At 46.6% G+C, this 26,602-nt stretch overlaps 1 protein-coding gene across 3 annotated transcripts; it reads right to left on the bottom strand.

The window, feature by feature from the left end:
- Window positions 1–62: 62 nt before the first annotated feature.
- Strc (stereocilin) lies at window positions 63–22,254 on the bottom strand. 3 transcript variants are annotated; one of them, XM_090318477.1, is made up of 29 exons: window positions 20,959–22,254; window positions 19,620–20,405; window positions 19,509–19,533; window positions 17,334–18,582; window positions 16,001–16,063; window positions 15,793–15,903; window positions 15,457–15,623; window positions 15,079–15,265; window positions 14,842–14,957; window positions 14,595–14,727; window positions 13,701–13,883; window positions 13,386–13,424; window positions 13,067–13,234; window positions 12,811–12,876; window positions 12,231–12,356; window positions 11,878–11,936; window positions 9,887–10,010; window positions 9,672–9,784; window positions 7,215–7,350; window positions 6,206–6,402; window positions 5,927–6,017; window positions 5,565–5,721; window positions 3,607–3,776; window positions 2,202–2,357; window positions 1,691–1,833; window positions 1,393–1,541; window positions 854–951; window positions 626–773; window positions 63–223 (listed from the first exon to the last, which is right to left on the bottom strand). In XM_090318477.1, exons 1-29 carry the CDS (start codon window positions 21,008–21,010, stop codon window positions 135–137), a joined length of 5,301 nt encoding a protein of 1,766 aa, XP_090174603.1. In that variant the 5' UTR covers window positions 21,011–22,254; the 3' UTR covers window positions 63–134. The 3 variants fall into 3 exon arrangements, with proteins under 3 accessions (XP_090174603.1, XP_090174604.1, XP_090174605.1); XM_090318478.1 differs by lacking the exon at window positions 12,231–12,356; XM_090318479.1 differs by lacking the exons at window positions 12,231–12,356; window positions 12,811–12,876; window positions 13,067–13,234.
- Between the last annotated feature and the right edge of the window lie 4,348 nt (window positions 22,255–26,602).

Here is a 26,602-nt window from a genome sequence, read left to right as displayed (position 1 = left end):
GGTGGAAAGCATTAGCATTTTATCCATAATCCTCATCAACTTTCTGAGAATAATTAGGGTGCACCTGCATTTGTATTTATTGATTATAAGGTTTCCACCACCACCCCTGATTGCCCTGAATTGAAGAGACAGGATCAAAGACGGTAGCTAACAAGGCTGATGGTCAATGCCAGTGCCCAGGTAGATTGTGGCCAGTCCTGGAGGCCACAGGCTGAGCTCCGACCTAAAATGAAAAAAAAAAAAAGAATTTGAAGAGTATCACAATTCTGCCCAAAGCCATCGATATTTGGAAATTAATTTTCGGCCTACAGGTTCCTTCTCTCTCCCTGAGTAGGATTTAAGGGTCAGACAGCACCAATATCAGGATTAGATTCTGAATCAGGAGATAGAGGATCAAGATATGAAGTTGAGAGAGCCAGCATGGTGGCTCAGCCTGTAATCCTAGCTACTCAGGAGGCTGAGATCGGAGGATCAAGTTTCAAAGCCAGCCCGGCACAAAAGGACCTGGGACTCTTATCTCCAATTATTAACAGTGGGGCTTGGCTCAAGGATAGGGTGGCAGCCTTGAGCTGAAGAGCTCAGTCCAATGACCCACCAAAAAAAAAGAGAGAAGTTGGGAACTCACCCTGCTGTTCTAGATTTTCCTTCCCCTCATGCTGGGCCCATGTAACTGCTTGTCGCTGTTCAGGATTCAGATAGGCCATTTGCTCAGGAGTGACAGCCACAGCCTGAATACTGGTGAGACTAGACAGCTGGGTAGGGTTGAAGACAACCTGGAGGTGGAGACAAGACTCAGTATCCACATAGCCCCAATCAGCCCTGGCTCTTCTATGATAACCCCGTCAAAACTTACAGCAAATTTAGGAGCAGGGATGACAGAAATGGCAAGAGGGGTCAAACCCTGGATCTGTCCCTGCAGTAGTGCTGAAAGAGCCAGGTCTGGGATGCCAGCTGTTTGAAGGAAGCAAGAGGTATGTCTCCAGCCAACACTTTCTCTGGGCTCTACCTTTAGGCTTTCAAAGCATGGGCAGAGTTTGGCCTAGTGGTAGAATGCTTGCCTAGCATGCATGAAGACCCAGGTTTGATTCCAACACCCATTCCATAACTGGGTCCTGGAGAGTGACAATGAGAAAAAGTGCTACCTGGACAGAGCCCCAGCCATCTATCTGTCCCACATATATAGAAAAAGGCAGAAGTAGTACTGTGGTTGAAGTGGTAGAGCTCTCACCTTGAGAAAGTGCAAGGACAGTGCTCAGGCCCTGAGTTTGAGTTCAAGCCCCAGGACTGACAAAAAAGTTCAAGGCAAACTTCCCATCTATTTCATTCATGGTTTGAAAACTAAACCCCAACAACTATCACCACCAGTGCTCACACCCATCCCCATGCCCTCACCTGCTATTGTGCCAATTTCAGTGAAAATCTCAGGCCCCCAGTTACTGACTGGGCCAAAGCCACCAGGCAGTACAAGGAGGTGGGCCAAAACCTCCAACTGTTCCTCAGAGCAAGGAAGATGCAAGTTTCCTAGGAATAGAGCTGCTTGACTGTGGAAGAAGTAGGAAAGAAGACAATAAGTTCAGCTTCAGTGAAAGAGACTGTATCTTAAGAGGGAAAAGATGGGCTTCAAGTAAGCTTCTTTATGAGCCCACCTTCACTTCAGCACCCCACCACCCACAATCACTCCATAGGTGACCTAAACTCCCAACTGTTGATATGCTGTAGCTCCTCTGGCCGCAGTCCACAGAGTGTGTAACCCAGTGCTGTCAGGTGAATGAAATCCAAGTGGCTCACATGCTGACCACTCTGCCTTAGGAAACTGGAGACCACAACCCGGAGCTGAGGTGGAAATGGGGAGGGGGAAAGCATGGGATAAGGAGAAATGCCATGGGACAATGAATGGATGGGGAAGTGATTAGGATATTGGGGGGTGCTACTTTTTATTATTAAGCCACGGAGAGAAGGTCAAAAGCATCCCCCTTCAAATAAAAAGGAAGAAAAGCAAGAGAGAATATTATGTGTTCAGGGCTTCAGTCCAAATAAATGACAGTCCCTGAAGTCACTAGTATGGCTTGTTAAGAAAAGATAAGAATAATGGCCAAGGAGGTTACAGGGTCACAGGAAAATTTTTCCTTGGGCTTTGAATAACTTAGAGGACTGAGTCCTGGGATGGGTGTTTGGAGTATGACAATGAGAGAAAGTGTTACCTGGACAGAGCTCCAGCCATCTATCTGTCCCAGGGTGCTTAGTACTCCCCAGTCCACTAGGATGAGTTCCTGCAGCTCCCGCTCTCCTAGACCTATCAAGAGCCGGCCCAGCTGCAAAATCTGCTCAGGACGGAATCCACGTGGGGGACCCCACAACTAGAAGGAAGGGAAAAACGATGAGATAGAAAAGGCACTGGAGGGCCGGGAATGTGACTTAGTGGTAGAGTGCTTGCCTAGCATGCATGAAGCCCTGGGTTCAATTCCTCAGGACCACATACACAGAAAAAGTCAGGAAATGGTGCTGTGGCTCAACTGGCAGAGTGCTAGTCTTGAGGAAAAGAGGCTCAGGGACAGTGCCCAGGCCCTGAGTATAAGCCTAAGACTGGCAAGAAAAAGAAGGAAAAAAAGCACTGGACAAGGAATCAGAATGCTGCATCTTAGACTTGCCTCTGACTTTAGCTGTGGCACTTCGGACATCACTTGGCTTTTCCTTAGTTTTCCCAACAGTAAAATGAGAAGACTCTTTTCACTTAGGGGTTATTGAAAGACCCTGGAATTTTAGTGGACAATAAGGGCAAACTATAGTCCACCAGTTCTAAACTTTTATGTGCACCAGACTCATTGAGTTATCTGTTAAAATACAGAGGCCAAGACCCAGACCCTAGAGATTCTTCAGTCAGTGTGGCAAGATATCTTAAAAATAGCATTTGAAAATCTGCCCCCAAGGTATTTGTTTTTGGCAGTCATGGGGTCTGGATACTGTCTCTGAGCTCTTTTTTGCTCAAGGCTAGTGTTCTATCACTTTGAGCCACAGAGTCATTTTAGGTTTTCTGGAGATAAGAGTCCCACAGAGGGTTGGGAATGTGGCTTAGTGGTAGAGTGCTTGCCTACCAAGCATGAAGCCCTGGGTTTGATTCCTCAGTACCACATACACAGAAATAAGCAGAAGTGGCACTGCGGTTCAAGTGGTAGAGTGCTAGCCTTGGGCACAGACAGACTCAAGGACAGTGCCCAGGCCCTGAGTTTAAGCCCTACTACAAAAAAAAAAAAGGAGTCTCACAGACTTTTCAGCCTGTGCTGGCTTTGAACTGAGAACTCAGCCTCCTGAGTAGCTGGGATTACAGGGGTGAGCCACCAGCACCCAGCTTCCCCAAGATGATTTTAACATACACTAAAATTTGGATAGCACTGCTCTAGTCCTATCTACTGAACTAGTTGTTTTTCCTCAATATTGATCCCCTTGGATGCCTTACTTATGATACAAACCTTCTAGTTGTTATTATCTCAGTTTCCTTGCCTCCCCTCCCCACCCCCACCAACTCTCATAATCCCATATCCTACACCACACTCAACCAGCAACCTCAGGTTTTTCCTCCTCCACCTCTATTAGCTCTCCACCCCTGACCTGCTTTGCCTTGACCATGGCTGCCCGTAGCTCTTCAGGCCCAAGTCCTGGATCTCCTGCAAATAGCGTCAAGCAATCCTCAAAGTCTGAGAGTTCCATTTCTGCGATCTGTATTGCAGACCAGGCTGCTGGGAAAGTTCCTCGTATGTCTGCGCAATTTGGTGTTGGCTCTGAAGGGGAAAGACAGGGTCTGTAGTCAGTGAAGTACTAAGATATGCCTAGAGTAAACTCTAGGTAGAATGATCCTTCAAACCTTTGGAGGATAGGGCAGTGTGGGACACAGGATGATTACAGAGTAATATTTACAGATATGAAGGACATTACAACAAAAAGTGGTTGGACGAGGCCCTTGTTTCATAGATAGAAGATTGAGACTGTTTTTAATGGCAGAGCTAAGTTAAAATATCTGTCTTGCCAGGTGCCATAGCTCACACCTATAATCCTAGCTACTCAGGAGGCTGAGATCTGAGGATCACAACTCAAAGCCAGACTGGGCACTAAAGTCCATGAGACTCTTATCTCCAATTAACCATTAGAAAACCAAAAGTGGAGCTATGGCTCCAGGGGGAGGGCGGCAGCCTTGAGCTGAAGAGCTCAGGGACAATGACCAGGCCCAGAGTCTAAGCCCTATGACTGACAAAAAAAAAAAAAGTCATCTATGTATCTGGCCCCATTACTGTCTTCTTACTTTTAGGAATCACCCCAGCAGAAAGCTCCATATTTAGCCTCACTACTCCTGGGTCAAGTCTTAGGCTTAAAGAATTTTTTTTTTCCTAGTATAGCAGTTTGAAGTCAGGGCTTCACACTACCATTTGATCAACATCTCTAGCCCTGCATTTTGCTGGTAATTTTCAAGATGGAGTCTTGTAGACTTTTCTATCTGGGCTGACATTGAGCCATCATCTTCCAGATCTCAGCCAGAAGTACAGTGACAGCCACTAGAGACTGGCTCTGGACTAGAGATTTTTTTTTTTTACTTATTTTTTTGGTCAGGCAGTGGGGCTTAAACTTTGGGCCTGGGATCCTCAGATCTTAGCCTCCTGAGGTGCTACGATTATAGGCATGAGCCACAACACCCAGCTTTTAACTTTTTTATTATTATTATTATTTTTTGCCAGTCGTGAGCTTGAGCTCAGGGCTGAGCACTGTCTTTGGACTTTCTCCAGGCTAGAGCTCTACCACTTGACCTGAGCACCACTTCCAGCTTTTTTCTATGTATGTGGTACTAAGGAATCTTCGTGTATGCTAAGCAAGCACTCTACCACTAGGCCAAACTCCCGGTCTAAAAATTTTTTTTACAAATGTTGTCATACAGGTGGTGTACAGAAAGGTTATAGTTACATAAGTCAGGTAAAGAACTCATTTTTTTTTGCCAGTCCTGGGCTTGAGCTCAGGGCCTAAGCACTGTCCTTGGACTTTCTCAAGACTAGAGCTCTACCACTTGAGCCTCAGCACCACTTCCAGCTTTTTTCTATATGTGGTACCGAGGAATCGAACCCAGGTCTTCATGCATGCTAGGCAAGCACTTTAACCACTAGACCAAACTCCCGGCCCCAAGAGCTCATTTCTTTGTGAACAATGTCGCCCCTTTTCCTCACTCAGTTTTTCCCTCTCATCCCCACCCACAAGTCTATAGTTCATGGGCTAAATATTTAATGGGTAATAAACTTCCAGATATAGAAAGCTAGTACTAGAAGAGACAAAGATCATCTTCTAACCCTGCTGCTTTATAGATTACCAAAACCCAGAGGGAAGAAGATTTGTAAATCTGCTCAAAAAACATAGCACAGCTAGACCTATTTTCTGTTTGTGATGCCTGGATGTATACCAGAATCTTGCACATATTACATAAGGACTGTCCTACAACCCTAGAACCCAGGCCCTGGCTACATTATTTGCATGTTATGATATCCTCTTCTGCACATTCTCTTAGATGTACGAATACTTGGTACTTATACCTGGAAGACCTTCAGCAGCTGGCCGCACAATCCCTGCTACCAGAGCTCCTTTCTTGGGAGCAAGCTGAGGCCTCACACACAGCTGTCCAACTTGGCTCTGCTCCCAGCTCTGCTGCTTTTCTAGAAGCCGCTCCAGAGTCTCTGGGCCCAAAGCCTCCTGCGTGAGAAAGTGGAGGGTGGGGTACAGAGGCTGAGACAGAGGACCAGCTGCTGCAGTTCTAATTCTAAAGTTCTGTCTCTGTTTAGTAATCTCCAGTAGATCCAGATTTCACTTCTTTTGCCATTCTTTGCCTGGGAGTTCCCACAACTAGTTCACCAGTCCCCTCCATGCATTTACTCCCTCCCTTGTGCCTACACCTCACCCTGGGGATCAAGGAAATAGCCTCCGTAGACATAGTGAACACTAGGCGTCCAACTTGTTCTACTTCATCCTGGCTCCACAATTCTGGTTTCCTGGGGGACAAGAAGGAAATCATGGGCTTCTGAGCTGAGGGAACTAGGAGCAAAAGAAGACATGGTAGGATTAGGAACTCGGGCCTCAAAGAACCTTTAAACATAGAGGAATGGGCTATCATAATTATGGTGATGGGGCGGGGCCTTAGGTGTAGGGGTTAGAATCTGAAACCCCCAAAGGTCCATACCCAAGTACAGGTTCCTTCAACAGCAGCCGTCCCAGCTCTGCAGCAAATGTCTCTCCTAGGCAGAAGCCCTGCAGCTGACTGAGATGGGACAGCAGGATCGGTAAGGGGATCCGTCGAGTGCTCTCTGTCCCCAGGAATCCGACCAAGGGGCCCAGTGTCTCCAGCACTTCCTCTGTGATTGGGGTCTGCTTTGGAGCCTGGAGAAGGGCATCAGGCCTTGGACAATGCACCTGACTGAGACATCAGACTCTCTGATTAAGACACCAAACTCCTGGATCTTTCCTCTCCTCCTATTCTCAATTTTGAGGGTCACTGTCTTTGTCTACTTCCTTAAACAGTTAATAGACCCAGAAAGGAGAAAGCAGAGAGACTGAGAGTTGGGATTCAATGGATTTCTTGGACTCCTAGGGGAATGGACAAAAAACAACAACAACAATAATAATAATAAAAAAAGAAACAAGTAAGCTTACACCTTACAGGTATAATCTTGTAATCTCAAGTGTGAACTTGTAATCTCAGCTACTTGGGAGGCTGGGATCAGGAGCAATTTCAACCAATTAAAAAAACTGAATATAGCAGGGTGTGTGTGATCCCAGCTATATGGGAAGCATAAATGGGATGACTGTAATCTAGGCCAACCTGGGCAAAATGCCAGATCCTACCTGAAAAAATGACTAAATCACACAGGGCGTGGGGGCTTGGCTCAAATGATAGATTGCCTGCCTAGTAAGCACAGAGCTCTGAGTTAAAACCCCAGTAATATCAAAATAAAGTAAAATAAGACAAAACAGAACAAAGAATCATGAAGGAAGTTATCAAGGAATAGAATTCAGAGGGGACTAGGGTCTTGTAGATGAGATCTGGCATGTTCAGGTTAGGATGGTTGTAGACAAGTTCTTGTAGATAGCAATCTATTTGAGAGTAAATGTTTGAGAGCTGGGCCTAGAAGAAGTCAGAGAGCACTGTTTGACAGACAAACATTACCATTGGACATCCAGTGGACTCTTACCAGGTTTAATAATGCTTTTTCTGCCAGGGCTGTCTGATGGAGCGGAGTGAGTGCCAGCAGCTGCTCTGGAGCTCCTTGTACCAGCTCCACCACCAACATAATAGATTCCTTGGACAATCTGTCCATCAGCTGGATCCTATGATTGCAATTTGACAATAGGGGCACTTGGTTAGAACTGAGCCATGCTGAGAAAGGAGCATAGAACCCACATTCTTCAGACAGTATGTAATACCAAATGAAACACTGTGACCTGAACAGAAACAGAGATTAAAAACTCTCAGCTAATTGCTATCATTGGCTAGAAGGAAGAGAACAAGAAGAGTGACATAGGGGCCAGGAGTTGGGCCTAGTGGTAGAGTGCTTGCCTAGCATGCGCAAAGACATGGGTTTGATTCCTCAGTACCATATACATAGAAACAGCCAGAAGTGGTGCCGTGGCTCAAGTGATAGAGCTCTAACTTGAGAACACCCAAGGACACAGTGCTCAGGCCCTGAGCTCAGGGCTGGCAAAACAAACAAACAAACAAGAAGAGTCACATATTCTAGTTCTCCTGATGGATTCAAGAACCCCAAACATTAAATATCACTAATTTTTCCCTATCCCACTTTTTTTCTTTTTTTGGCTTGTCCTGGGGCTTAAACTCAGGGCCTGGGCACTGTTCCTGAGTTTCTCTTGCTCAAGGCTAGCCACAGAGCCATTTCAGCTTTTTCTGTTTATGTGATAATGAGGTATCGAACCCAGGGCCTCATACATCCTAGGCAAACATTAACAGTAAGCTATATTCCCAGGCCCTATCTCTCTTTCACAAATGACAGACCCTGATTTTCTGATTGCTGGCCCAAGATTTTTCACCTCATCAAGGCCCTTTGTTCTAAAATATCTCAGAGAACCAACATATTTAAGTAGATTAAAATACAGAAATCAAAAATGACATATTTCATATAAAATTGCAAATTTTGGGAACTGAGCCAAGTTGTGCAAGAACCAAAAACTGTTGAAAGGCCTATAAAAATATAAGAATGAAGTCATCTGCTTTTATCATCCTCATTTCTCCAGGAATACTGCAACCCTAACCTTTTCCTTCTTTGACTTGCAGTTCAGAGTAAGGAGCTGCAGGGAGGGCAAATGAGGAAAAAAGAAAATGAAGGAAAATACTTAGAATCTCTGGGATGGAGGAAATAGGTTCATCTTGTTGTTTCTCTCCAGCTTACATTTTTTCCATGGGGCTATCTAGTTTAGCCTGGGATAAGATCAATGATTAGGTGCTCACTATTCCAATTTCTTTTATATTTGAATTTTTATATCTGACTTTTTTTAAAGTCCTAGGGCTTGAACTCAGAGCCTGGGCATTGTCCCTGAGCTTTTCTGCTCTACTACTTTGAGCCACAGCTCCACTTCTGGTTTTCGGGTGGTTAATCTGAGATAAGAGTTTCACAGACACTCCTGCCTAGACTGGCTTTGAACTGTGATCATCAGATCTTAGCCTCCTGAGTAGCTAGTTAGCCACTAGCACCTGGCTCAAAAATCTGATTTCTAACTCATTAATTGTAGCCGTTCCCCCATGGAACCATTAAAAAAATGATAGCTCCTCAGGGATGTAAAGTCATTTATCACATATATATATATATATATATATACATATATATATATATATGGAGAGAGAGAGAGAGGGAGAGAGGTAGATATACTCATCTATTTATCTATCTATCTATATTTTTGCCAGTCCCAGGGCTTGAACTCAGGGTCTGAGCACTGTTCTTGGGCTTTCTCAAGGCCTAGTGCTTTGCCATTTGAGCCACAGCACCACTTCTAGCTTTTTTTCTATGTGTGTGGTACTAAGGAATTGAACCCTGGTCTTTGTGCATGCTAGGCAAGCACTCTACCACTAAGCCAAACTCACAGCCTCCTATATTTTTTTCTTAATCTACACTTCTGAACAAATGAGAACACAGGCCCTAAACTGCTAAGATGGAAGTAACCACTGCCTCTCTCATTGTACATACTCTAGGGCTGGGAATGTAGCTTAGTGGTAGCATGCTTGCCTAATATGCATGCATCTCTGGGTTTAATTCATCAATACTACATAAACAGAAAAAATTGGAAATAGCATTGTGGCTCAAGTGGTAGAGTACTAGCCTTGAGCAAAAGCAGCTGAGGGACAGTGCCCAGGCCCTGAGTTCAAGCTCCAGGACTAGTACACACACACACACACACACACACACACACACGTACGTAATATTAATGTGGTCTAGGTTACATTAGGGTTACTTGACAGGCCACAGCATAGTGTTGAAACCCTCAACTGTCCCATGCTCTGGGGGCTCCTGAATAGAATCCTCTGAAGTAGGCTATGAGTATTAGAAAACCTCCAGGGAGAAAACTGCTCTTCCTAGAGGGAGTTCTTCTGTCCCAAGCTGAGTTTTTGGAGGACTCAGAATCTCTAGCTGTGTACTTACGGTAAATCCAGGAGTAGCTTTGTGTCAAGCTCACTTAGTTCTGGCCCCAAATAGGTCAACTCTGGCTCTGGCATTGTCATCCTTCGCTGCAGTTCTCTCCACATACAGGCCCTCTGTGGGACAGGGTTGGAGAAGCAGGGTCAAGACAGAGATAAACATGGGGACTGGGTTTACAGCCTTCTTGTCCCCACTAATACCCACGTGCCATCTCTCACCAGGCTCCCTCGAACCCCAGTAGGCAGTCGATACAGCATGTGTACCACATCAAGGAAGTCTGCCATTGAGTTGATCTGCTGCAGAAATTCACAGGACATGCCCCCTGCCAGGTTTCCCAGAGCCCTGTGGGTGTGAGTGGGTAGATGCTCTTTTTAACACATGCCACAGCTTGTGTGCTCCTTGATATCATTACCCATGTTCTCAACACAAGGACAAGATGTTCACTTATGGTCATTACAGTTTTGAGAAATGTTTGTACATAGACATTCTCCTTGGCTTTCCATAACATCATCACTGTTTATCAAAGAGGAAAATCAAGATTGATAGAGGTCAGGTGACATTCCAAAAATATATCTGCTACAGGTAAACTAAAACTAGAGCTATAGCTTTAGATTCTGAAACTCTTGATTCTTTACTGTGGGTGCAGGTAAAGTGATACTTACTCCTCCAGTGGCTCTAAAGTCACCTTGAATTAAATTAAAAACAACAACTGTCTATTGGGAGTTCACCCTGAGCCAGGTACTGAATTAAAAATCTTATATGCCTTATCTTATTTAATCCTCACTTTAACAACTTTTCTCTCTCTCTCTTCTTTCTTTCTTTCTTCTTTCTTTCTCCTTCCCTCCTTCTTTCATTTTTTTTTTGCCAGTCCTGGGGCTTAGACTCAGGGCACTGTCCCTGAGCATCTTTTTGCTCCAGGCTAGCACTAACACTTGAGCTACAATGCACTTCTGGCTTATGCTGATTATGTGTTATTGAGGAATCAAAAATTGTGCATGCTAGGCAAGCATTCTACCACAAAGCCACATTCTCAGCCTGTAACTGCCTTTGAGGTAAACACTGTATTAAATCTCATTCCACAGAAGAGAAAAAAACTTAGAGCGATTATATTCCCAAGAGTATAAGTAGGTAACAGGACTAGGACCTGAATCCAGATCTTCTGAGTCCCATTACTCTAAGACAGGGTGAGCTGGGTACTGTGGCTCACACCTATAATCCTAGCTACTCAGGAGGCTGAAATCTGAGGATTGCGGTTCAAAGCCAGTCTGGGGCACTAAAGTATGTGAGACTCTTATCTCAGATTAACCACCATAAAACCAGAAGTAGAGCTGTGGCTCAAGGGTAGGGTGGTAGCCTTGAGCTGAAGAGCTTAGGGACAGTACTCAGAAGAGTTCAAGTCCCATGACTGATGAGAGACAGAGAGAGAGAGAGAGAGAGAGAGAGAGAGAGAGAGAGAGAGAGAGAGAGAGAGGGGTAGCACTGTGGAATGTCAAGAGAATAAGAAAAGGGTGAGTCAGGAGAGCGTTGACAAGGCTGGAACTATACATCATCTGTTCCTATATCTCTTATTGTATAACATATGTTGCCTGGTATATGATAATCACCAAAAATATGCTAGCTGGGGGTTGGGGTGGTAACTAGTCAATGGTAGAACACTTGCATATAACTTGTGAGGCCCGGGGCTAGGAGTTTGGCCTAGTGGTAGAGTGCTGGTCTAGTATACACAAAGACCCGGGTTCGGTTCCTCCGTACCACATACATAGAAAAAAGCTGGAAGTGGTGCTGAAGCTCAAGTGGTAGAGCTCTAGCCTTGAGAAAGTCCAAGGGCAGGGGCCGGGAGTTTGGCCTAGTGGTTAAAGTGCTTGCCTAGCATGCGCGAAGACCCGGGTTCGATTCCTTGGTACCACATACATAGAAAAAAGCCGGAAGTGGTGCTGAGGCTCAAGTGGTAGAGCTCTAGCCTTGAGAAAACCCAAGGACAGTGCTCAGGCCCTGAGCTCAAGCCCAGGACTGGCAAAAGAAAAAAAAAAAAAGAAAAAAAGAAAGTCCAAGGGCAGTGTTCAGGCCCTGAGCTCAAGCCCAGAACTGGCAAAAAAAAAAAAAAAAACAATATTAATTTGTGAGGTCCTGGGTTCAATCTCCAGAACTACTAAATAAATAAATAGATGTCCATTGAATTAGACCACCTGCTCAACGTTAAGTTACTCACTGCAGATTCCTGAGCGTCAGGTTGGTGGGTACCTGCATCTTCTTCCAGAGAAACTGTGCCTATAAGAGAGGGAAAAAAAGAGCTGCTTCCTGAGGAGATATTGTCCCAAGAACCTAAAATCCTAAAATGTCTTGGACTAGGCAAATCCCAAGAGATGCCTATCTGCTCTGAGAGAGAGAGAGAGAGAGAGAGAGAGAGAGAGAGAGAGAGAGAGAGAGAGAGAGAGAGAGAGAGAGAGAGAGAGAGAGGGAGAGAGAGAGACAGAGAGAGAGGGAGAGAATATATAAGGGATTCTAGTGATAGGGAAGTGGAAGGGATTAAGAGTTCTGAAAGTAAAAAAAAAAAAGAATTACCTGCTGCTCAGACCAAGGCAGCCCTCGATAGCGCCTTCGATTTGCCAGCAGAGCCGCAGTGTCCAGTTGTAGCAGCTTTAATGGGAGCAGGGGGAGCAGGCAGTCTGGCCAAGTAGTGGGAATGGGCTGCTGGCAGTGATGGTGATGGGTGTAGCAGTGTAGTGATAGGAGAGAGGGTCTGCTCTCAACTCTCAGAGAAGGGGAGCCATGAGGTGGGAAGGGATCAAAGCTAGGCTATGGGTGGGGTAGCACTGGCTACCACGAATGCCTCAGCACCCTCACACTGCAGGCTATTGTTACAGGCTGGGTGTTTCTGCTAGTTAAGATGAACTGAAGTGCTTTAACTTCTCAGAGGCTTTGTCCTCTCCATCTGATAGTCGGGTGGCTGGCCTGGAACATTTTTCAGGCCTTTCTGGTTTGACATTGTAGGACAGTGTGGGGCATGCATTTAGAACTGGGGAGAACTACTAATGCAGGGGAGAACTGAGCTGACCTAACCTTTCAGGGCCATTGCAGGTGGTGTGTGCTTGGCAGCACCAACCAGGTGAAGAGGAGCTCAGTCAGGGAATCCCCCACATACCTGACCAGGAATACACACAGCTGCACCAGCACCTGTCATGCCCATATTTTTAATGCCGGTTTTCACCTGCATGAGAATTGGCAGTGTGTTTCTGTGTGTGCACGCGTGCGTGTGTGTGTGTGTGTGTGTGTGTGTGTGTGTGTGTGTGTGTGAATAGGGAGTTAGAGGGGAGCTTCCCCTGGCCACAAGGAAGATTCCTTCCTCCCAACCAGTGCCCATATCCCTAATGGTTGCATCTTCCCTGCTATTCTCCTACCCGAAAGGTCTGCAATAATGCTGCGGTCTGGCAGGCTGAGAGACGTGACAGCTCAGGGGTCAGGCAGGAACAGGCTCCAACTAGAACTCGTCTAGGGATAGCCTGGAGGGTCTGGGGGCTGAGGCCTGGCAGCAGAGGGTGCAAGGAGCAGAGTTCCTCCAGGGACAGCTGAGGAGCAAGAAAGACAAGAGGTCTGAAGAAGAATAAGACAATAATCCAGATATTTGAGCGGGAGGGGAAGTGAATGAGAGGAAGGATCACAGATCCAAAAGGGGATCAGAGACCTTCAGGGGTGTGCTGAAAAGTTGCTACTACTCACATCATGCCTAGGGAGGAGCCGTCCAAGCAGCAGAGCAGCCTGTGGTGGGATTGGACAGGAAACAACAGCTCTCAGGCCCCAGTAGCCAAGCCTCAAATAGATGCCAGAGCCTGCCCTCCCAAATTTCCAGCTACTTCTCAACCAACCCCACTGATCAGCCTGAACAAGGGTCCTTCGTGAGCTGAGGAAGGGAAATGAAGGAGACCTTAGGGGGACAGGATTCACTTCTAGTGTTCACCAAGAGAAATGAGGGGCTGATGGTATCCCTACATGTGATTCTCTCCACTAGGCCTCCAAGGAGTAAGACAGGCCCACCTGGGCAGGTGTGACATTTGTTCCACGTAGGGCAGGAAGCATGGCTCTAAGTTGGGGCTCTGACAGCTCCTGCAGGAAGCGGAGGCCTAGCTGAGGGAAAAGAGGGGCCCAGACCTGCAGTTCCCGAGGACTTAGAACAGCTCCTCCGGATGAACGCAACACCCCCAGAAGTTCATATGCCACCTGCAATCAAAGGAGTTTTATGACAGGTGAATCTTGGGCTTCCACTCCTAACCCAAGGCCTGGGCTAAGACTTAGAACCACAGGTAGGACCAGAGTGGATTAGGTTTAAGACCACAAATGGTGTTTGGGATATTCTCAGGGAAAGGCTAGAACGAACTGACAATAGGTAAGAATGAAAATAACCAGCTGGGCACCAGCGGCTCACGCCTGTAATCCTAGCTACTTAGGAGGCTGACATCTGAGGAGTGCAGTTCAAAGCCAACCCGGGCACAAAAGTCCATGAAACTCATGTCTCCAAATAACCACCAGAAAACTGCAAGTGGTGCGGTGGCTCAAGTGATAGAGTGATAGCCTTGAGCTGAAGAGCACCCAGGGGCCGGGAGTTTGGCCTAGTGGTTGAGTGCTTGCCTAGCATGCACGAAGACCCAGGTTCGATTCCTCGGTACCACATACATAGAAAAAAGCCAGAAGTGGTGCTGAGGCTCAAGTGATAGAGCTCTAGCCTTGAGAAAGTCCAAGGACAGTGCTCAGGCCCTGAGCTCAAGCCCAGGACTGGCAAAAAAAAAAAAAAAAAAAAAAAGAATGAAAATAACCAAGGTGTCAGAGGTGGGTAGGAATTTAACACCACTGTCTTGAATTTGGTGGGTACAATTAGCCAAGTAAGTTTCCACATACTTCCAGAGTGTTGTAGGCCTGTGCCAAGGAACTCACCCTGCCTTCTGGGCTGAGGGTCCCATTGGCTGCACATTCTAGCAATCCCTGTTCTACAGGTCCCATTGGATCACTCAAGGGCACCATGCTCTGCAGTTCCTCAGGGGTCAGGAAACAAGCGAGGGATCCAAGCCTAAGGAGGACATAAAGGCTGACTTCTTGTGATCCTTGAGGCCTGTGGTAATTCGGGGATTATGGGTACTCTGATTCACTGGCCCATAAACTAGGAAATGTGACTGCCACTCACCTGCGCACCTGTTCCTCACCATCCTCAACACTCTGGTTCACCAAGCTGCGTAGCACATGTCGAGCATGACCTGGCCCAAGACCTGCTGCTGGCCAGCTATCCTCCAGAGCCTGGATCTGAAAGGGGGAAGATCAACTCATGTTAGGATCCCACGGAACAGAAACTCACTAGGAGACGTATCACCGACTCCCATCCCACTTAGAGAATGGGCCAGATAAGTAAAGATGATTTTCGTACCTGGTGAGGGCTAAGCTGCAGGAAGTTCTCCAGAGGGAGGTGAGGAAGAAGAGGCAGCACTGCCCACAGCAGCTCCTGGGGCCAGGCATGCACTTCCCCAAACAGCTCAGGGGCTAACAGACGCTTTGCCAGGGCTTCTTTTTGTTCAGGTTTCATTCCTGAGCTGTGATCTCGGATGGCGGCCAGGCTGGAGAGAGCCACAGGTTATAAATCTTCATCTTGTTCCAAACTGGAATCTCCTGACCCTCTATACTATAGCCTTGCTGTCATAAGCAGGTAGGAGACTTTCACTGGCTTAATAATAATGGAACTCTGGAAAGGGTTGATCTAGGTGAATGAGATTAGCCTACTCCTGACAGGATCAAGGGTGTTGCTTACACAGTGTCATTGGCCAACAGTGATGGTGGGAAGCGCATCAGGTCAGAGACAGCCAAGAAGGGAATGAGTGGTGACAAGTCGATGAAGAGCTGGGATGTGAGGCGCGGGTACCGTTGTAGCAAGAGGGCTGTCAGGCGACCCATGGCTTTTTCCTCAGATGGCGGTACCTAGGAGGTACAAAAAATGGATACTGGTTCTGGAGATGCTTAGCATCCTTACAATCTTCTTTTTGGAGTTTTTCTTCTCACTAAGGCAAGCCCTCTAGACAACAGGCACCAGGTACCCTCGATCCCTAGATGCCCCTGCACTCATACTCCCTTCTTCTTTTATGCTCACATGCAACTGGGCCCAGGAGCGGTGCATGAGTGTCAGGAAGCCCTGTGCAGCCTCCATCTCTGCAGATAGCACCAGGTGCTGTAGGTCCTCTGGGGGCATGTGCAGGTATGCCTACGGATAGAAAGTCATGGTGGACCTGATCTAACTCTACAGGGACCTCAGGCCATGGCTGTCAACTCAACCCACCCGTCCTCCCTTCACCCATTACCTGCACTAAAATCTTCAGAGCCCAAACACTCTTTTCTCTCTGGAGCAGATCCCACAGCACAGGCTGGTAGGGGAGAAAGACAAAATGCCAAGAGGGCTGTCCCCTGGGCCTGCAATTTCCCAGGCCTTTCAACTCAATTAGAGGGGCTGCTTGTTCTTCATCTAACACTCTTCAGATAATAAGCCTCTTTAGGTCTGAGACCATGTTTCTGACTTCTATTATATTCTTTCCCATGCTAGGTCCACAGTCAGCTCAACAAATAATAGTAGATCTGAACCAAATTACTATGAAAAAAATGGGGCCTAAATTGGAGTAAGGAATTTTTTTTTTCCCCAATCATGGGACTTGGGCCTGGGCACTGTCCCTGAGCTCTTCAGCTCAAGGCCAGTACTCTATCACTTGAGCCATAGCGCCACTTCCAGTTTTCTGGTGGATAATTGGAGGTAAGAGTCTCCTGGACTTTAGTGCCTGGGCTGGCTCTGAAATGTGATTCTCAGATCTCAGCCTGCCTCCTGAGTAACTAGGATTACAGGTGTGAGCCACCACGCCTGGCTATTGATCCCTTTTCTTTCAGAAAACAAAAAAACAAAACCCACAAAGTGGGAGTCAATGAAATAATATGCATCACTTTTTTTTGCCAGTCCTGGGATTTGAACTCAGGGCCTGAACACTGTCCTTGGGCTTTCTCAAGGCTAGTGCTCTACCATTTGAGCCACAACATTACTTCAAGCTTTTTCTGTATATGTGGTACTAAGGAATCGAACCCAGGTCTTGGTGCATGGTAGGCAAGCACTCTACAACTAGGCCAAACTCCTGGCCCTGTATCACATATTTATGTACTAGCCTAAGCCCATAGCATATATTATCTCATATCATCTTTACAACCACTCTGAAAGCTTGGTACTATTATTACCCTGAGTTTCTCAAAGGCTAAACAGCCAGGCATGGTGGTCTACACCTGTAATCCTAGCTAATCAGGAGGCTAAGATCTGAGGATCAAGTTTCAAAGCCAGCCCAGCACAAAAGGACCTGAAACTCCAATTAACCACTAGAAAACGGGAAGTGGGATTTGGCTCAAGGGTAGCATGGTAGCCTTGAGTTGAAGAGCTCAGGGACAGCGCCCAGGCTGAGTTCAAGCTCCATGACCTACAAAAAAAAAAAAAGGCTAAATAATTTGTCCAAGGTTGGTCACAGAACTAAGACCTGAACCCAACTTATCAGACACAAGCTGTGAGTTTAAATCACTGTAAAAAAGAAAACCACACACTACTGCTCAATATTGAGGAATTCCTTGTCCCTTGTCTAAGAGTTTCTACCCAGGCAGATCACTTACACTGAAACAGGATAGCAGCTCCATTTTGCTCATACCAGAGCTGAAACTTGTGGGTTCGAAGCCTGGTGGGGTTGGCTGTTCCTGTTCCAGATACTCCCCAACTGTCCGTAACACACTGTGCCGACCCTCTGGGCGGAAGGCATCCCAGAAGGAGCAGTTGTCTGGGAGACTGGAGAGTAGCAGGGCCTGACCCAGCATCCCTTGGGCCTCAGCCCCTCCAGCCCCTGGACCCAGAAGGAAAGTCAACAGGCGCAAGAGATAGTGTAGGCGTGTGGGGTGGGCAAGAGCTGGCACAGAGGACTGACAGCGTGGTAACTGGGATAGCATGCCAAGCAGGAAGGGTCCAGGAGCCAGACAGAGTGGGGATGGTCCCAGAGGTGGCAGAGAAGGCAGAAGAGGGCCCAGCAGCCCTTCTAGAAAGCAAGTGTCATTACCCCCACGACTTATCCTGCACTGGCCTGCTAGCCAAGGCCAGGAGGGCAGTAGGGCGTCATACATAGTGTCATTGGCACAGACCATCAGTAAGAAGCCACCCCCATCTGGGCAGCGCTCCCCACAGGGTCCAATGTGGCAGGGTGGGAAGGCAGTGGCATCTACGGTGGGGCCCTGGCATACATGCTGTACCCAAGCCTGGTTGCTCGGGGGTACAGCTTGCAGACTTGCTTCCACACATAGCCGCTCAGCCCACAGAGTCTCATTCTCCAAGAAGCAGCCCCAGAAAATCTCTGGGGTGAGGGGCACAGGAACCAGGCCTTCAGGGCAGCTGGTGGGGGGTGGGAGCAGGCCGGCACAGAGTTGCTTTACCAGACGACGGTTAGGACCAGATAGGGTTGAAAAGGAGAGGTTGTTACAGATTGCATCCAGAAACTGATCAGGAAACTGGTCATGGCACGCTTGTAGCCAGCTTTGGGCACCTGGTACCCATGAGACTGCATACCACACAGCTGTCTGGCAGATGGCAGCGGTGCTTGGAGGTGGCTGTGGGGTCATAGGCCTGGTATACTGGCAGAGCAAGTAGATGGAGAAGTTGGAAATGCTGTAGGGTGGAACTGGACCAGAATGGTTCTCACAGAGGGCCTCCAAAGTGATGGCTCGCCGTTGGCGAGGGCTGATGTGGGCTGAGGGTTGGAAGGCCCTGGGCAGAGGTACACCCGAGCTTAGGCAGTGTAGAAGGGCAGGAGGTGGAGGTGGTGATCCAGACAGAAAGCCGAGAGCTTGGACATCCCAGGAAAGGTTGTGCCGGATGCCCCTGGGTGCAGAGGGAGGAGTAGACAGAATCTGGTCAGATCACATTTTCTTCAGCTACAGATTTTGACCCTGGCCCAGAACCCTGCAGTGGGCAATACAAATATAGGTCTTCCCAAAAGTGAGGTCCTTGAGAGTAAAGGTGCAGCTAGATTTAGGGATGGGAAACATCTGATCTTCAAATAAGGCCCATGAGATCATGAAGGGACAGGATATGGGACAGACACCTACGGCCTCTCATTGACTACCCATGGACAGTCTGCCTCTATTGGTAATTTTGTATTTGCCCCTAGCAAAACAAACAAACAAAGATTCCAAGATTCCCATCATTGGGTGGGATGGGGGGGAGAATAAGCTGTGCTCCTGAGGCACAAAATTAGCTAGTGTAGTCCCAGTTGGAGTCCCTTCTGTTCACCTTGCCCTCCCCTTGCACTTTCTTTCTCTGGTTTTAGGTAGCTTAAACACAACCCTTGGATCATATCAGGAAATCTGCCCAGAAACTGAATATGTGTAACTGTGTTCTGGCATTGTTGTACTGAGTTAATAAGAGGGTAGAAGAGTCCAGTCTTCTTTCTTCCCATGCCCCATATTTATTAGCTTACACTATGTGCCAAGCACTCTTCTAAACAGTGCACACATTTAATTTCAAGCCTTTTGATTCTTTACAATAGCTCTGAATTAGCTAATAGGTCCATTCTTGTTTTACTAATGGGAAAACTGAGGCATTGAAAGAGCATGTGGTGTGCCCAAGGAGGCAAGGCAAGATTGAAAGGGAGCTGGGATACCAAAGTAGAGAGTCACTCCAAAATCAGTAACCCACACTCCTCCCATCACCCTTCTCTTTAGCTCCAAAGGCTGATGCCTTCAGCTTTCCACCTCCAGATTTCCCAGGCCCAACCCCTCAGAACCCCTAGAACCACTATTACTTACCACAGCAGCAGCTGCCGAAGGTTCCCTTGGAGGAAAAGACAGAGAAAGAAAAGGCCCAAATCACATCTTCTTTCTCTGCTACAACCCAACTCCAGCCCTGACAGCACTCACCTCCCTGGCACTGCCCAGTGGCATCAGGCTCTGGCTGGCCCAGAATGGAAAAGACTTCATCCTGCAGAGAATGAGTGATGCGAAGCAGCCCCTCCTGAAAAGCAGCATAGAGGGGGGCCCCCACTGTGCGTAGCAGACCACTCCAAAGAGCCTCATCAGAGCCCAGCTCTCCTGTTGGGGTAAGCAAGCCCAGCAGACCCTGCAACAAATGAGGGCTTGGCTCCCTTCCATCGAGACCTGTGGCATTGGTGGGGTCCACACTGGGCTGCACCTGCACCAGGGCCTGCCAGCGTGTGCCCTCTAACAGCAGCAGCAGAGAAGGCAACCAGTCAGCAGCCAGGACACAGTCTGAGGGCCCATCACGGGTGCATGGGGGCCGTGTAGGGGCAGGAGGCCCCCCAGGAACTAAGGCTCCCAGCAGCACCTCCACCAGCCCACCTAGCACACCTGCCTGGTGCACTAAGAAGTCCCGGGGAGTTTGTTCCTGGCCTAGCAGTGCCAATACATCCCCCAGCAGCCCTAGCATTGGCTCCCAGTCTGGGCTGCCTCTTAGTGTCACTAGAAAATCATGGAGGCGGAGAGCAGGGGGTTGAAGAGGTGGGGGCTCTCCCACTGGTCCCTCCCCCATTCTCCCACGCTCAAAGGAAGATGAAATGTTGGCCAAAAATGCAGAGAACTGAGAGCGGCTGAGAGAACCCTGAGGAGACTGGTCCAGAGAAGACAGGAATGACTTCAGGAGGGAGAGACCATGATCCAGGGCCTGAGGCCCAGTAGGGGCTAGAGTCCCTGTAAAGAGAGAAGCTAGAGGTCACAAAAAAGGGAGAAACTTATAAGTCCTTGAGCACATTATCCAGCCTAGATCTGAAGAGGAGGTAAGGGGATAGATGGTGAGTTCAACTCCTTTCACCAGGAGCAGTAAGTCATACCTGAAACCTTTCTTTTGTGTGTGTGTGCTAGTCCCAGGGCTTGAGCTCAGGGCCTGAGCACTGTCTTTGGGCTTCTCAAGGCTAGCGCTCTACCATTTGAGCCATAGCATACTTCCAGCTTTTTCTGTGTATGTGGTACTGAGGACTTCATGCACACTAAGCAAGCACTCTACCACTAGGCCACACTGCAGCCCCTCCCTTTAACTTTTATCTAACTTGCTAACTTCTACTTTATTACTATACTTTGAGACAAGGTCTCGCTATATAGCCCAGGAAGACTGCAATCTTCTTGCTTTCACCTACTGAGAACTGGGATTACAGGTGTGTAGTGCCACATCTGGCTAACCTCCCCATTCTTAAGTCTCTTTTATCAACCCCCTTTTATCCCTAGCCCGGTTCACTGTTCTTCTTACCTGCACAGGATAGCAGCAGCAACAACAGCATGGGCCAGAGGCTCAGAGCCATGTTTCCAGGTGCGTACTGGTTCTACAAGATGAGCTTGGTTATTCTCACTATGTGTGGATAACCAGAGGAGGGCAGGGAACTGCAGGCAAGCCTGAGGCTCCACTGATACTGTAGTGCGGTCCTTGAGGAAACACTATCTGTAACCTGACAGCAGGTTTGTCACCTGAGCCACTGAATACCTGATCCTTTGGCTCTGAAAATTTGGGTGTGTTTCTGTAAGAGGGACTAATGACAGGGGATCCCAGAGGGAAGGGGGGCTCAGAGGAACTTAAGAGATGGGTTAGAAGCCAGGTATGCAAGCAAAGACAAGTAGGCAGACAGAGAGATGGAGAACTGAAGACCCAAGGGGTAATTTGGGGGTCTGCATACAACTGTGTGCAAGGAGGCAAACATCAGCAAGCTGGAGATATAGCTCAGGGCTAGAGCTTGCCTAGCGAGCAGGGATTTGAACCCAAGCACCACAAAAACTAATGAATTATTAGAAAATTAAGGGTCTGGGAGCTTAGCCTAGTGATAGAGTGCTTGCCTAGCATGCATGAGGACCCAGGTTCGATTCCTCAGTACAACACACATAGAAAAAAGCTTGAAGTGCTATGGCTCAAGTAGTAAAGCTCTAGCCTTGAGAAAGCCCAAGGACAGTGCTCAGGTCCTGAGTCCAAGCCCCAGGACTGGCAAAAATAAAATAAAAGGTACTAAAAAGAAAGTTGATTTAAGATAAATGGGGAGTAAGGGAACTTGAGAGAAAGAAACTGGAAAATCAAGTACAAAACAGAGCACTGAAGAGAGGTTTGGTCTAAGGATAACACACCAGGAAGAAGAGTTGCTTTTGCTACCTAGAACTGCCAAATGCTAAGAGCTAGACAGCCTTAAAGATCACATAGACCAAACCTTTCTACTTACAGATAAGGAAAGCAGACTCACATGTGACTTGCTTATTGGCCATTCAGATGTTTAGCCTTTCCCCTTGTCTCTCTCCATATAGATAATCTAGGTAAAAGCCCTATAAAAAAATTCTGAGTTGGCAAGATATGATTCCAGCTGTAATTCCAGCTACTTAGGAGGTAGAAAAAAAGGAAGACTACAATATGAGGCCAGCCCCAGGGAGAAACAAAACAAAACAAAAACTGAAACAAAAAAAACCCAAGAAGACTTTGCTTAAACATTTTTGCTCAAGGCTAACACTCTACCATTTAAGCCTTAGCTCTAGTGTGGGCTTTTTGGTAGTTAATTGGAGATAAGAGTCTAATAGACTTTACTGCCCAGGCTGGCTTAGAACCATGATCTTCAGATCTCAGCCTCCTGAATTGCTCAGATTACCAGCATAAGCCACCAATTCCTAGCTTGAGGTTTTGTGTGTGTGTGTGTGTGTGTGTGTTTTGTTTTTGCTTAAACTCAGGGCCTGGACACTGTCCCTGAGCTTCTTTTGCTCAAGGTTAGCACTCTGCTACTTGAGCCACAGCTCCAATTCTGGCAGTTTTTTGGCCATAAGATTCTGACAAACTTTCCTGTCCAGGCTAGCTTCAAATTGTGATTCTTAGATCATAGCTTCCTGAATAGCTAGGATTATAGGCTTGAGCCATAGTGCCCAGGTCAGCTTGATTGTTGTTTTTTTTGCCAGTCCTAGGGCTTGAATTCGGGACTTGGGCACTGTCCTTGGGCTTTCTTAAAGCTAGCTATCTACCATTTGAGCCACAACACCACTTCTGGCTTTTTCTGTATATGTAGTACCAAGGAATCCAACCCAGGGCTTTCCGCATGCTAAGCAAGCACTCTATCACTAGCCCAAACTCCCAGTCCCTCAGCTTGGTTTTGTTTTTTTTTTTTGTTTTTTGTTTTTTGCCAGTTCTGGGCTTGAACTTAGGGCCTTAGCACTGTCCTTGGGCTTTCTCAAGGCTACAGCTCTCCCACTTGAGCCACAGTGCCACTTTAGTTTTTTTCTATGTATGTGGTACCGAGGAATCAAACCCAAGTCTTTGTGCATGGTAGGCAAGCACTCTACCACTAGGCCAAATTCCCAGCCCCTCAGCTTTTTATTTACAACAGTTTTTTTCTTTATTCCTCATATTATGAAGAATGATTGTTTCCTTTGATATGTAATATTGCTTCTTGATTTTTACATATAATTTTTAAATCTAATTCACATCAAAAGAAGCTCGCCATTTCAAAACATAATTCAGTGTCCTTTTAATGTATTCATTATATTGTACAACTATCATAAATTCTAGAACATTTTTATCATCTAAAGAAACACAAAAACAAAGAACAGGTACAATAAGTTACTTTATTGTTTAATGGTTTAAGTTTAATTTTTTTCAACTCTGATTCTTTAACTTGGGACCTGGGAGTTGTCCCTGAGCTTCTTTTGCTCAAACCTAGTGCTCTACCATTTGAGCCACACCCCCACTTTGGCTTTTTTAGAGTGGTTAATTAGAGATGAGATTTGGGACTTTCATGCCTAGGCTGGCTTAGAATCATGATCCTCATATCTCAGCCTCCTGAGTAACTAGGATTATAAGCATGATCCACTGGTGCTCAGTCAGAATCTTAGAATCTTAGCTTTACTTCTTACTTGGCATGTACACTTGGGAAAGTTATTTAATTAACATTTTTTAAGTCTCAGTTTTCTTTTTATTTTTTGTCAGTCCTGGTGCTTGAACTCAGGGCTTGAGCATTATCCTTGGGCTTTCTCAAGGCTAGAACTCTACCACTTGAGCCACAGCACCATTTCTGGCTTTTTCTATGTATGTGGTACTGAGGAATCGAACCTGGGTCTTTGTGCATGCTAGGCAAACACTCTATCACTAGGCCAAACTCTTGGCCCATAGGTTTCAATTTTCTGATCATTAAAAAAAGTAATTTTGCCTGGGAGTTTGGCCTAGTGATAAGAGTGCTTGCCTAGCATGCACATAGATGGGGTTTGATTCCTCAGTACCACATATATAGAAAAAAGCCAGAAGTGGTACTGAGGCTCAAGTAGTAGAGCTCTAGCCTTGAGAAAGTCCAAGGACAGTGCTCAGGCCCTGAGCTCAAGCCTAGGACTGGCAAAAAAAAAAAAAAAAAAAAAAAAAAAAAAAAAAAAGAAAAGAAAAAAAGGTAATTTTATGAGATATATAGTTTTCCATGTATACAGACTAAATTTATGGCATGTGTACATGTGTACATGTATGCCACATATAAAATATCTTTGTACATAGCAAACATTCAAAAAGTAATGACAGGGCTGAGAACAATGGCTCACATCTGAATGCCCAGCTACTCAGGAGGAAAAAATCATGAGGATTGTTGCTCCAGGCCAGCTCAGGCCCTCCCAACCTATCTCAACCAATGAAAACTGTATTGTAGTGGTGTAACCCTGTCATCCAAGATAGGGTAGGAAACATAAATAAGAGAAACACGGTCCAGGTTAGACCAGGCCAAAAAGCAAGACCCTATCTCAAAAATAACTTGCACAGCTAGGGTTCAGTGGCTCACCCCTGTAATTCTAGCTACTCTGGAGGCTCAGATCTGAAGATCAAGGTTCAAAGTCAGCCCGGGCACAAAAAGACCTTAATTAGAGACTCTTTTTTTTTTTTTTTTTTTTTTTTTGCCAGTCCTGGGCTTGAGCTCAGGGTCTGAGCACTGTCCTTGGACTTTCTCAAGGCTAGAGCTCTACCACTTGAGCCTCAGCACTACTTCCGGCTTTTTTCTATGTATGTGGTACCAAGGAATCGAACCCGGGTCTTCATGCATGCTAGGCAAGCACTTTAACCACTAGGCCAAACTCCCGGCCTAATTAGAGACTTTTATCTCCAATTAACTTCTAAAAAATGGGAAGTGGGGTTTGGCTCAAAGGGTAGGGTGGTAGTCTTGAGCTGAAGAGCTCAGGGACAGTGCCCAGGCCAGTTCAAGCTCCATGACCCACAAAAAATTAATTAATTTTAAAAAATAACTTGCACAGAGGGTGTTGCTTAAATAGTAGAGCACCAGCTATGAGTGAAAAATGACCAGTACAAGACAGGGGCTGGTGAATCACAGGTGTAATCCTAGGTACTAAAGAAGTTGGGGGAAAAAAAAGGAGGATGGCAGTTCAAGGCACCAAGCCCAGGTAGAAGAGTTTTCAAGGCTCCTTTCTCAACCAGTAGCTGGGTACTATGTGCATACCTGTCATTCCAGACATGTAGAAGGCTAGAATCAAAAGGCTCACAGTCTAGATGCAAAGAAGTCTGCAAGAATCCAGTACCAGAAAAGAAGATTGATGTGGTGATGAATGTATGTGGTCCCAAACATCACACAAGTGTAAAGCAGGTGGATTGCAGTCCAGGGGTGTACCCAAGCAGGAATCAAGACCCTATCTCAAAAATGACCAGTACAAGATGGTAACAACGATTCACTCCTAGACAGTTGGGAGGCTGAAATAATTTGTCAGCCCAAGTAGAAAGTTCATGAGAATCCTTCTCTATGAAGAGCTAAATTTTAACCCAGCTATTGGAAGTTAGCTTACTGACTATGGGAATTGAATATAGGCATATTCTAGGCAGAAAGCAAGATTCTATGTCTAAAATAACCAGCAAGCTGGGTGCCATGACTCACATCTGTAATCCTAGCTACTCAGGAAGCTGAAATCTGAGGATCTAAGTTCAAAGCCAATCTGGGCACAAAAGGACCGGAGACTCTTATCTCCAATTAACCTCCAGAAAATGGAAAGTCCCCGGGGCTTGGCTCAAGGGCAGGGTGGTAGCCTTGAGCTGAAGAGCTCAGGGACAGCGCCCAGGCCAAGTTCAAATCCCATTTCCCACAAAAAAAGAAAATTAAAAAAATAATAATAACCAGCAAAGGCTGGGAGTGTGGTCTGGTGGTAGAGTGCTCGCCTAGCATGCACAAAGCCCTGGGTTTGATTCCTTGGTACCACATAAACAGAAAAACCCAGAAGTGGTGCTGTGGTTTAAGTGGCAGAATGCTAGACTTGTAAAAGCACAAGGATAGTGCCAAGGCCCTGAGTTCAAGGCCCAGGACTGGCAAAAAATAAACAAACAAATAAATATCAGAACTGGTACTGGTGGCTCCCACCTATAAACCTGACTTGGGAGGCAGACATCTGAGCTTGGAGGTTCTAAGCCAGCTTGAGCACAAAAATATGATTAGATTATTATCTCCAATAAACCACTAAGAAGCCAGAAGAGGAGAAGTGGCTGAATTGATAGAGTGTCAGTGTTGAGCAGAAAAAGCTAAAGGACAAGACCCAGGCCTTGAGTTCAAGCCCCAGTACTAGCTGGTAACTCACTCCTATTGCAGTCCAAAGTCTATGAGACTTTTATTTATTTTTTTGGTGGGTCATAGGGCTTGAACTTTGCCTGGACACTGTCCTGAGTTCTTCAGCTCAAGGCTACCACCCTACCCCTGGGCCTGGTGCTGTCCCTGAGCTCTTCAGCTCAAGGCTACCACCCTACCCTTGAGCCAAGCCCCACTTCCCATTTTCTAAATGTTAATTGGAAATAAGAGTCTCCAGTCCTTTTGTTCCTGGGCTGGTGTTGAACCTTCATCCTTAGATCTCAGCCTCCTGAGTAGCTATGATTACAGGCATGAGCCACCATGCCCCGGCTTGAACTGTTGACC

The sequence above is a fragment of the Megascapheus bottae genome, chromosome 25 (assembly GCF_031878675.1).
Source record: "Megascapheus bottae isolate mThoBot1 chromosome 25, mThoBot2.hap1, whole genome shotgun sequence".
NCBI lineage: Eukaryota > Metazoa > Chordata > Mammalia > Rodentia > Geomyidae > Megascapheus > Megascapheus bottae.
The sequence above is the reverse complement of the archived record's forward strand: the minus strand, read 5'-3'. Positions and strand labels throughout refer to the sequence as shown.